This window comes from Gambusia affinis, linkage group LG07 (genome assembly GCF_019740435.1).
Source record: "Gambusia affinis linkage group LG07, SWU_Gaff_1.0, whole genome shotgun sequence".
Taxonomy (NCBI): Eukaryota; Metazoa; Chordata; class Actinopteri; order Cyprinodontiformes; family Poeciliidae; genus Gambusia; species Gambusia affinis.
The window spans coordinates 13,805,155-13,816,776 of record NC_057874.1 but is presented as its reverse complement, the minus strand read 5'-3'; the positions used below and the strand labels follow the sequence as shown (position 1 = coordinate 13,816,776).

The following is an 11,622-nucleotide window of genomic DNA, read 5'->3' as shown; positions in this document are numbered from 1 at the left end:
ATTCTAAACTTCATTGTGTTTAATTGGGATATGATACACATTTTACTCTGACACTTAAACACCCCTGAACAAAGTTTATTTGTAGAATGAAAGCCATGATACATTCATTTTACAATTTGACACAAGCAAAGAGGAAGGTGACCTGGTAAGATGAGATGAAAAACTAACCTAACATAACATGCATATTGTTTGTGTGATGGAAAACTTACACTGCTGTCACCTTGTCCTCAGAATCCAAAGTGAGACATGGTGAAGGCAGCATGATGCTGTGGCAATGTTTTTCTCCAGAAGGGTCAAGGAAGCTGCTAAACGTTTTATAAAACAAACATCTTTTTTTGTACAATCATCTCCAATGGATTCAGAGAAGAACAGAGCTGGTCCTCTTTGGAGAGACTTTTTTATTTCGTTGACTTTATTCAAAACGAAATGACTTGTCTCAATTTTAGGGACCATTTATTTCCAATTGATTTTATTGACACTGGCAAGATGAGTGTTAGAATGGTCCAGTCAAAGCCCATAGTTCAATTCAATAAATTCAAGATTCAATTCAGAATCTTCTTTCTCTAGATACATAACACTGACAGATATATCTCAAAGACCTCAACTGAGTCTAAATTCACGCCACACTTTTCAGATCTTATTTGCAAAATATATATACATGTTTTAACTAAACTAGATCATTGTCCTTCCACTTTAATACCTTGTGTTTATCAATGTAAATGCCAAGTAAAATGCGGTGGAGTTTGTTAAATTAATTAAAGCCGTGTAATTCTTTTTAAAACCAATAAGACATAAACCGTAATCTCCCTCAATTCTTGGCCATTTTAAAAGCCGAGTCTCCGCGACGACTCTTTATTTGGAGGGTCTTTTGACACGGTAAACCTCCGGGAATCCCCTGAAGCCTCTCCATGAAGGACTAATCTTAAAGACGCATGAGGGTTAATTTCAAGCCCCCACTATACCACCACCCACATCTCCAATTTGAAAGCCGCCTCTCTACCGGGAGAGGAAGGCTCTTTTTCGGTCAGATGGCGTGCTGCAGTCCGCCCCCGTCATTCTCCAGCCCACACAGACGGCAAAAAAGGCAGCCAGCAACCAATACGGTGCGCCGGAGGAGGATTTCTGCCAGTGATATTAGCCGAGGAGCGAAACGCAAAGGGGATTTACTACGGCAAATCTGCGCCGTGGAGGCTCTCGGCGAGAGGTAAGAGTAACGAATAGGATAATAAGCGCGATGTGACGCCGAGCAGGGTGTCCTCCTCTAGTAGCTTAGAGAGGAGCCAGTGATCCAAGTAATTCCTGTCTGAACGTGTGCTGCTCCTGTCTCAAAGACTGGCTGATATTGTGTTTCTTTGTCAGTTTCGCTCCGGGAGTTGCGAGCCGTGACATTGGAGAGACTATTTCCCTGTTCCGCCGGAACAGATCTTCACAAGAAACCTGAAAAGGTAAGAAAATAGAACTATATGAACACTTTTATTTGTATAAGAAAGGGCATGCATGAAAAATAGAGAGAGGTTTTTGGTTAGAGCGCAAGACTTCAAGAGCTTCTTGAAAGCAAGGGAGAAGCTTTTGAACTTATGTTTGGACCTCATGCCAGAGTCTTCACTTTAGTAATTAACATCTCCAGTTCTTTTCTCTTTGCAGGTTCATGCGATTCCCCTCTGTTGTTTGAACTTTCCAGTGCTGTGTGCTATGTCTCTGCCACGCACCCTTGGGGAGTTGCAACTCTATCGGGTGCTGCAGAGGGCCAACCTGCTGGCCTACTATGAAACCTTCATCCAGCAAGGCGGTGACGACGTGCAGCAGCTCTGCGAGGCTGCCGAGGAGGAGTTCCTGGAAATCATGGCCCTGGTTGGCATGGCCACCAAGCCGCTGCATGTGCGTAGGCTGCAGAAGGCTCTCCGCGACTGGGCGGCGAACCCTGCCCTTTTCAGTCAGCCCGTCGCTAATGTCCCTCTTGGGGGGATCCCGCTGTTCAAAGTTGAAGGGACAGGCTCCAGCGGGTCAGCTAGTGGGCACAGAAAGGCTTTGAGCAACGGGCAGCCTGGTTCCCCCTGCGAGAGAGAGGACCGAGCATGTCTGACCCCGATGTACAGCGGCAGTCCGAGAAGTCCCTGCTCCCAGGCGTCTCCGCAGCCGCCAGACACACACTACAGGGAAAAACTCTCCCCCATGGACCCGCACTGGCTCAGCCCAGACCCTGATGGGAATGGCGCTCTTGCCTCTGCATCTGGAAACGAGGAGGAACCACACAGCCCACCTCTCCTGTCCACAGGGCCGCCGGGTCCTTCCACATCTCCAGTGCCCTCCGCATCCTTCACCCCAGCACCCCTGTCAGCCTGGCCAGGAGGGCAGCTGGACGAGGAGACGGCCAGGGCCGTGGTGGAGAGCGTGGAGAGACTCTATAGGACCCTGCCCAGGTCAGACCCCGCAGAGGTAAAGACTCTGCTGAGGATGAACAAGAAAATAGCAAAAACCGTGGGTCACATCTTCAGAATGGGCTCGCAGGATGCAAACAAGGAGGAGGAGATCCGGAAATACAGCCTCATTTATGGTCGCTTTGACTCCAAGAGGAGAGAGGGCAAGCAGCTCACACACCATGAGGTAAACTCAGAAAAACTAGAGCTGCCAGCTTTCACCCTGCCTGAATGCCAGTTTGAAAGCATCCATAAGTCCTTCACGCTTTGTGTTTTTCCTCCCCAGTTGATCATCAATGAAGCTGCTGCCCAGTTCTGCATGAGAGACAACGCTCTCCTGCTCAGACGGGTGGAGCTCTTTTCTCTGGCTCGACAGGTGGCCAGGAAATGTGCCTACACCTCCACACTGAAACATGCAAGGTAAGTGTTTCAGTGACAGCCTTACTCCAAAGCCTAGCATGCAAAGATTGGGCATCCATTGACATATTTTTCATACATTTTCAAAGCTGGGCTGTGTTTCTTTCTATCCAGTCCTGATGCATACAAAGTTACCTTTTCCAGCTTGTAAATCCCCTGATGCTAAAAGTCAGTTTTGGTTAGCACATCTGATCAACCCCAAACACCTTCAAACCACATTTAGACCTCAACAGACGTCTCTCTATGCGTACGTATTTTCACTTTTCCACAACTTGAATTTACTGTGGTATTTTCTATACCAGTACCTGAAAATGCAAATTTAGATTAATTAGAACATGTCTTACTACACAAAGATGCTGAGTTAATACAAAAAACTTGCATTTTAGTATCAATTTAAGCCATCACACTGTGAAGTATTAGTCTCACAATTTCAATCTGAAGGAGGGGAAGATGTTACACTATAAAAAGCAACTTTACGCCTGTTTTCAGAAAGATGTTGTTGAGTTGTAAACAAAAATGTACAACTCACAATAAAAAAAAGTTTTCTTTGAAAACTCACTCATGATTGCATTTCTATACAAGTGTTAGGAAAACATTTTTACCTTTTGAGAATAGAGTAAGTTTTAAAAGATTTTAGCGAACATCAACCAAGAAACCTTCCAATTATTCCTAATATAAAAGACTGAGCCTGTATTTAAAACTCTAGAAATTTAAAGTTAAATGTTTTCTTCCCTTTGGTCTGTATGTAAACTTTATCACTGTAAATTCAACATTTAAAAATGTAACCTTTTTAAAATCACATACTCATTGTTTGAAGGGGAAATTCAGCTAAAACTATCAGGTTAACAAATACTCTTCCATGTTGGTATAGTGTCTCAATTTGTCAATTTAAGGTTCATTTGGGATTTTCTGGTACTTTCCACTTTGAACTTTGTTACTTTAAATGAGTTAAAATAGACTTTCAAAGCTCCAAAAACAGAGGTGCAACCTCATCTTCATGTTTGTTTCTGTTGCAGGTCAAATGCTGATGAGAGCAGCGGTTTGTGTCAGAAGAGAGCGAGACACGAGGTGAATCTTTGTTGCTGTTTTGTTGGTTATTAGAGCTCATTGGCTCTCGTCGTTTGAAGTTGTTCGTGAGCGGGCTTGTATGATGTGTTTTAAGGTCATCGTCTCTGAGTCATCGCTCCTTGGAGTGGAGGGATCTGAAGGAGCGACTCAGAGAGCAGATGAAGACAGCTTGTCTGCAGAGAGCATTGACTGCGCATCGCTTGGTAAAGCTCCATATTGAATTTACATTAGAAATTATATTAAAAAAATTAATAAAATACACAGTTTAAGCTGAGCTCTGTTTGCTCTGTTAGACTCCAGCTCCCAGTGCAACCAGTCTCCATCCCCCCGTCCCCACACTGACGCCTCGAACCCCGCCAGCTGGAGCCGCCATCTAATACAGCAGACTCTAATGGACGAAGGCCTGCGATTGGCTCGGATGGTGTCACATGACCGGGCAGGGAAACTCAGCCTGGGGCCGGAGGGAACTCACTTGGCAGGTGACTTTTCAGAAACTCCCATACCTGGATTGTTCAATATAGATTAAACCTGTTATTACAAGTTAGAGGAATGACTTGGGGGTTATTTTCTAAATTTCTGGAAGGCATAAACAAATGTGATTCCAAAAAACGTCTTCAGCTTGAAGGTGGATAGATTATAAATGGGATAGTTAAAGATTTATGAAGGAATATTCAAGAAGTCTCGGACTTTTTCAGTTCAACCCAACCATCATCTTACCAATTTTTAAAGGGATTTTTGAAATGAGACAGATAAGCAGTGGACATCTGACCTGCGGTAAAAAACTGACTTAGCAACCTCGTTTACCATAAATCAAAGTTATTTGGTCCTTGAGGCTAGAGAAGCCAAAATCAAAGCAGTCTTTCAACGTTTCGACAGAAATAAAAGCTACAGTGGTTTGTTTTGTTGATGAAATCATGACACCTTAGACTGTTGTCACCTTTGCATTTGGTATTTATTTACATAGAAGGTGCTGATTGTTAGGTATGAGGCAACATGCCAACAACCACCTTCCTGTGCTAAAAACACACCGAGAAGAAAACATGTCAAGTGTTTCTGGTCTAAGTAAGGAGGCACAATTTGATCACCAGATGAGCTTAAGTCAAATGTTACAGAAAAGACATTTCTAATATCAATATTACTCTGTGTTGCTTTAACAGATGAAAATTCATAATGATGAATGATTGAAACTGACAGTAGAGGTGAAATTTCCTTCTCAGAGGATCAGTTGTGGAAACATATTGACATCATGGCATAAAGTTTTGCATCCATAGTGACACAACAGAAGACTGTAACATTCACATCCTTTATCCTAACACACGTGCACTATTCGTACCAGGAACACAGTAAGTCCACACACACAATGTTGTAGAACTTGATTTTGCATTAAATCCTCTTCTTTTCCTCATGTTTGAAAATTAATAACACACCATTCCCTTCATGGCTTGTTGCCTCTGTACTCAGAAGTGATATTTTGGGGGTTTTCATTCAAAATAAAACAAAAACCTGCAACCCAGTTATAATTTCAACCTGGAAACTCTCGATTTGGCCTGTATTCCTGAGTTGAGAATGCAGTATTACTGCTGTACACATAAAACTCAATGAAAGTTGCATTTATTAACTATTAATTAACACTTCTTTACAATAAAATACAAAGTTCACTGTTTTTATGACTTGTGACATATGTCCTAACTCACAAATCCAAGCTGAGATGAAATGAAGGCACCATTAAAGAATTGTTCGTCTGCTCATTACACTACTTACAATTTTATATTACTACTATTCCTGAAAGTGCTTCACATGTTTGTCTTTCAGTCCAGGAATATCATTCTTGGTGCACTACCTCCTCCCTCCTTTTCCTGTGTAAACAATATTTTTTTCTCTAAATGAATAAAACAGTTTCACGTGCATGAACTGGCATTTGCATAAACCCGTATGATGTTTTTGAAATTGGGTCGGTTTTACAATAGTAGAAGTCCGGTTTCAGGCTCGCTCTTAGCCGGAGCCTCAGGACCAGATAATGTAGATTTATTCTAAATGAAGATGCCAGAGTTATCTACTGCAGGTAAGATAAAACGTGAACTATAATTTCAAAAGGTAATCAGACGGTTGTGGGGCAGAACTGAATAACAGACAGAGACTTCCTAACCTCCAGTAACAATGAATATTTTATAGCTGCACAGTTTGAACCAACTGAGTCAGAATCTCTCTGAGGTGACGCCTCCCACCGCTCACAGCTAAACTCCAGCAGGCTGTAAACTAGAAACGAGAGAAGTTAGAAAGGGGAAACAAGGAGGCTGAGAGGAAAAAGAGTGAGAAGGAGGGCAAAGGAGGGAGGGAGACCAAAAAACAAAGCAAAAAATAAAAGCAGAGAAGGAGAGAAAGAGTTGCTCTGTTATTGCACTTCTTTAATACCTTGTTAGTTTTGTGATGCATCACAAGCAAAAAGTAAGTGGTTTGGGCAGAGTTAGTCGTTCTGGGCTGTGATCGTCAGCAGAAGAGATTAAGCAAAGGAGAAGGAAGCCAGCAAAGACATGAGGAGGCGTGGAGGGAGGGGAGAGAGGATAGGAAGTACTCTGTGGGCGACGGAATCGGACCCCCCTCCCTGCTTCAGCAGTGACTGACGTCAGAGTGTGTTAGGCGCGTGGGCTGCAGGGCGGGATGGATGGGGCGTGGGGGCGATGGAGTGGGAGGTAATTGGAGGGGCGTTGCATTGACTCACCAAGCGACAGCGTACAAAAATAAAACCTGTGGGCAGGGAAATGGCACAGTGTTTTTTTTATTTTTTTTTTTAAATACATCCTCTCCCTATACCAAAAGGACTGCGGAAATAACAAAACATGACATATGTTTCATCTCTGGCATCAATCTGCCTCACTCTGTCATGCTCCTGCTTGCTTATCTCTCACTCATTCAAGTTTCCCTCGTGTGCAGCACTCATTAATCTCAACTTTCTCCCACTTCCTCTAAACGTCACACGTTCAGCTGTAACCCATTTTCCACTGTCACAGAGCGTCACAGTGTCACAGAGAATAAACCGATAAATACTGTCTTTGTGGGGATTTGTTTCTCTGGCTGCATTAGCTGTTAATTACATTGTTATTTTACCAATTATGAAAGATTTAAAACAACTTGGAGATTCTAGAGCGGCAGTGAAACAATACCTTTTTTGCTTAGTTGCTTTGTTTCATAGCTGCTGGATTAAAACTACAGAAATTAGAACAAGGATTGGAACTGGAATTAGTCAATTTTCAGCTTAATTGGCTCTGATCAGCGTCCAGGAAGAAGTGGTGGAAGGAAGTGCTACCAGCAAACAATTATCAACAAATAGAAAAATTTAAGCTAGCTATTATCTGTTCAGAAAGTTGTTTAAAACAAGCCTCATGTTTGCTTAGCCTGAGAGAGAGAGAGCAGACATTTGAGTTGTAAACAGGAAGGCTGAATAAAATACAGCACAATAATCCAGTTTTATCTCTAATGACATTCGGTCTCTGTTAGGGAACATCTTTGAAAACTGACAGCCATTCTAAAATTTTAAGAGTTAATTAACTACGTTCTAATAAGATACATGCTGGTTAATGCTAACTTTGTTAACAACTACTTTAAATGCACACATAATGTTGAAACTACTGTTGGGAAAATCACCTCATACTGTTTCTAATCATAATGCTGCTGAGTTGCCTGTTGTTGCATATTCTACACATACTACAAATAATTTAAGAAGAACTCTGCTGCCATCTAGAGGTCAGATGTTGAACAAGATGATGTCGTGAGCAGTATTTCAAGTACAGTAGATGTAGAAGAATACAGAAAATACAGAATACAGAAAATTACAATGTAATTTATTTTCAGAGCCCTTTTTGGCAAAAGCAGCATCAATAAAATGATCCAGAGACTAGAAAATGTCATCACCAGTTATGCTTAATATCACTAAATTGCATCCCACCTCAATTTATATAAATTGTTTGAACTGTACTCAAAGTGATAATCTCTTTTTAATTTTATTCGTTTATATAACTCATACAACAGTCTGGCCCAGCCTGTAATCAGAAATCATACAGCAAGGGCGTGCTGTGGTGGCGTAGGGGATAGCGCGACCCACATCTGGAGGCCTTGAGTCCTTGACGCGGCCGTCGCGGGTTCGATTCCTGGACCCGACCGACATTTGCCGCATGTTTTCCCCCCTTTTCTGTCAGCCTACTGTGGTAAAAGGGACACTAGAGCCCACAAAAGAGCCCCTGGTGGGAAAAAAAAAAAGAAATCGTACAGCACCTGAACATGTCACACTGGAAATTAAGAAACAAATTTCACTCTGTACTGTGGAAGATTACTGCTGCAGCTGAATCGTGTCTGAAGGTGATATCAGTCCTTCAATAAATGGACAACAAGCTACTGGTGTTAATGCTGTTATTATCAGAGATGAGAGGGAGAGGAGGTCAAGGAAAATGAGTCAGCAGGGCAACCATTCATAAAATTTGTTGCAGCAGCCATCAAACTGCACAGTCACCAAAAAATCCTGGTGCTGCTTTATGTTTGTTGAAGGTCATCTTAGATCTGAGAGCAAAATTGATGTTGGGTGTATTTGTCACACTGAACAAGACATTAATGATTTGAGCTCACTGAGGAATAATTTTACATCCTGAACCTGGTTGAATATCAGTGATTAATGATGGCTCCCAACAGGAAGGTTATAGGAAAGACTCATAAATGCTGAAGAGAAAGAAAATAAGCTGGTTGGTGTCTCTCGTAATAATTATAACTATTTTTTACTCTTAATTACATAATAAAATTTAAAAAAAAAACAGTAAAATGTGTTTTTCTAATCTTATTTTTAATCTGCTGCCTCTCTCATATAATTACACAGTGAACCCAAACGTTAGTTCTGTGTATCCTCTGCTTTTTCCTTTTTCACTCAGTCATCACTTCATTGTCTCTGCTCGCCTGGGGACATTTTGCTCCCAGATTGCATTGGTCGTATAAACCATGACGACGCCACTTCATGTGGGAGAACTTCCTGGTGAATTCCCCCAAACTAGCATTCAAAGCTTTTAAACACCAGCTGCATGGGGTTTCTAAATGGTGTTTATGCTCGGCTTTGCTGCCCCCACTACGTGAAAAGCCAGTAATTTCAATGCTTCAGTCACTGAGATCAGAATTAAAGTTGTCAGTGATAGCCTTTACCTAAACACTGCTCTGTAGCGGTCCATTACATACTTCCTGTTTGAGTTAACTTTTGTTTCTAGTCTCATTTTCAAACCCACGTCTCTCCCCAGACCATGACATCAAAGTGGAACGGGCGATCTCGATAACGGCGTGCCGGAGCAGTAGCCCTTGTGTCACCAAAGAGCCAGCCATCACCTCCAACCACAGAGGAAAGTGAAACCCGCGGCCCGTCAGGGGAACTGTGCTCAGAGAGAGGACTCCAACTCAAACTGTAAATCTAAGACTGCAAGGATCTGACTAAATAGGCCCGTCATGTCTTGTAAACGAATCCGCTGTAAATTAAGATGTGAGTGTTTCTGTTTTTATATATCTGTTAGATGGAGGGAACCCCGTCTCTGTTTTAGCGTCCTGCAGAGTTTAGCTGTGTTCTGTCAGGGAAAATGTTTATGTTGCTGCGAGTGCCGCTGTGTGCTGGAGGATCCGCCTGCCACAGATGAAACACGCTTCACACAGCAGGGGGCACTGCAACTTTGGAAAACTGAAGCTCTAAAGTTCCTCCACACTGAGCAAGACTGCAGAGGAGATGTGCGTTTAGCAAAGATCTCTGTGTTTTGCAAGTTACAGCGTAATGCTCTGGAGCTGTTCACCTCAGGAAACCACTGGACGCTTTGCTTAGGTCAGAGGTCAGCACTGTAGAGGTCAAACTAACTCAGAAGACACTGACACATGCAGCACCTTGCAAAATACTCATACCACTGAAAATTTCCCTATTTTTATACATTTTATTTTGTTTTATTCAGATTTTATGTGATAGACCAACAAAATATAGCATATAATGAAGAAGTGCCTCTTCTGAAAAGTAGCATATTGATGGAGCCCCACACAAAGTAGAAAACTACAAAGTTAAAACTTCCTAATTGCTCAGTTAAAAGGAAAGTAAAACATGATTTATTTTTTTTTAACAAATGAAAATCTGAGAAGTCTGTTATGCATTTTCATAAACTCAATTTCTTGAATTTTTTTAATTATGCATGCCAAATTTTCTAATTTTCATTAGTAAAGAATTTTGAAAGTCATCAGCAATCTACAATAATCCAGCACTACATGTCGTCGGTCTATCACATAAAATAAAATTCATTTAATTTAATTTCCCTGTGAGATTAATAAAGTATTTTTGAAACTGAATTTTGAATCCTATTGAAATGCACTGCAGTTTGTGGTTTCAGAATCTGCAAACATTTAAGTGTGACGAACGTTTTTGCAAGACGCTGCATGTTGAGGTTAAAAAGTGTTTCTTTTTCAGTCGGTGTTGAATAAAATTTCAAAAAGCGAGTTCATTAACTTATCCATCAGATTTGACGTCTGTCATAATCACACTCACAACTTTCTGCTGCACAAATAATAGATTGGATATTTTTTAAATCACTTCCAGGTTGAAAAGTTTGCCATCCCCAAGATTATGAAAATGTATTTATTTTCTTAATCCAGTGGCTAAATCAAAAACACTGAGGCTTGGAGTGACACTGTCTGGTGCTCTGACTTTGTCCTAATCAGAGTTTAATGTCACTAAAGGTAAAACTGTACATTTGTTGGGAATACTGCATTTAAAACTACATTGAAAGGTTCTTTGTTTTAAAGGCTGTTTGACACACTTATTCAGTCTTTCACTTGTAAGTTGATCCGTATGTAATGTTTTTGTGTCTCTTAAAGACAGATGTGATTTTTTTGGGGGGGGTGATTTATTATTTGTTTTTGTTCAATTTGTATTTTAGGAAAACTCAGAGGTTCAGAGAGACTAAATGATTGTATTCTCTCTTGATGCAGCAGCTTATTTTAAACTCCTCACCCCGTTCGGCCTCGGCAGCAGAGTTGAGGTGTTAGCTTATATCGACGGTTATAAATACAACAGATTTTGTAGACTAATTACAGAACTATCCGTGAGGTAGCGTGCTGTGCATCGGTTACACCTACCCGTCTCTTGAGCATTAGAATCATCCTCAGTGTATGTTGCAAGACAGATAATTTATTTTGTTATATCCTAATAAATGTTACTTTAATGATTTAAATCAACGTTGTAATTCTTTCTACCAAGAGTAACTTTTTTTTTTTGTCCTCCTGCTAATTTAACAGCTCTGTAGTGTGGATGAGGCAGCAGGAGCTGCGTCACTCAGCCAGCAACACTTCTGCTGGTGTCTTGTTTGTTGCACTGACGCTTCGATGCTGCCGTGACTCATCACCATGTCATCCGCAGAAATCGGACTTTGAAACGACGCTCAAGAGCAAACCTGGTATTAACCAGACAAATTCTTCTGTAGGATTTAAAACTACTGCGTGAGTTAAAGTAAGTCCCAACAAAACGAGCTCAAAAAGCTTAAAGCATTATTAAGCGTCACGGCCCTGTGGAGATGGAAAGATTGCTCATCCACACCGAAACACCTTCGCAACCTGCAAGAAGATTCATATTTCTCCATGGTGTTCACTTTAATATCATACACGCCTTCTCTTTGCAGAGCACATACACACCTTAGATTTGAGTTTTCACCTACATGAACTCTCCTTC

General features: G+C 41.3%; 1 protein-coding gene across 3 annotated transcripts; it reads left to right on the top strand.

Annotated features, from left to right (window-relative positions):
- Positions 1-901: 901 nt before the first annotated feature.
- nab2 (NGFI-A binding protein 2 (EGR1 binding protein 2)) lies at positions 902-11,132 on the top strand. 3 transcript variants are annotated; one of them, XM_044122944.1, is made up of 8 exons: positions 902-1,204; positions 1,360-1,445; positions 1,645-2,604; positions 2,704-2,837; positions 3,851-3,902; positions 3,997-4,105; positions 4,196-4,377; positions 9,173-11,077. In XM_044122944.1, the coding sequence occupies exons 3-8, from the start codon at positions 1,693-1,695 to the stop codon at positions 9,206-9,208; spliced, it is 1,425 nt and encodes a 474-aa protein (XP_043978879.1). In that variant the 5' UTR covers positions 902-1,204; positions 1,360-1,445; positions 1,645-1,692; the 3' UTR covers positions 9,209-11,077. The 3 variants fall into 3 exon arrangements, with proteins under 3 accessions (XP_043978879.1, XP_043978877.1, XP_043978878.1); XM_044122942.1 differs by having other exon boundaries at positions 912-1,204; positions 4,196-4,381; positions 9,173-11,132; XM_044122943.1 differs by having other exon boundaries at positions 912-1,204; positions 1,628-2,604; positions 4,196-4,381; positions 9,173-11,132.
- The last annotated feature ends 490 nt before the right edge of the window (positions 11,133-11,622 follow it).

Excerpts from the sequence above, each read along its gene's own strand:
- nab2 (XM_044122942.1), top strand. The coding sequence starts at position 1,693 with ATGTCTCTGCCACGCACCCTTGGGGAGTTGCAACTCTATCGGGTGCTG. Across the intron at positions 2,838-3,850 it reads TCCACACTGAAACATGCAAG|GTCAAATGCTGATGAGAGCA; the intron begins GTAAGTGTTTCA and ends TTTCTGTTGCAG. Across the intron at positions 3,903-3,996 it reads AGAAGAGAGCGAGACACGAG|GTCATCGTCTCTGAGTCATC; the intron begins GTGAATCTTTGT and ends ATGTGTTTTAAG.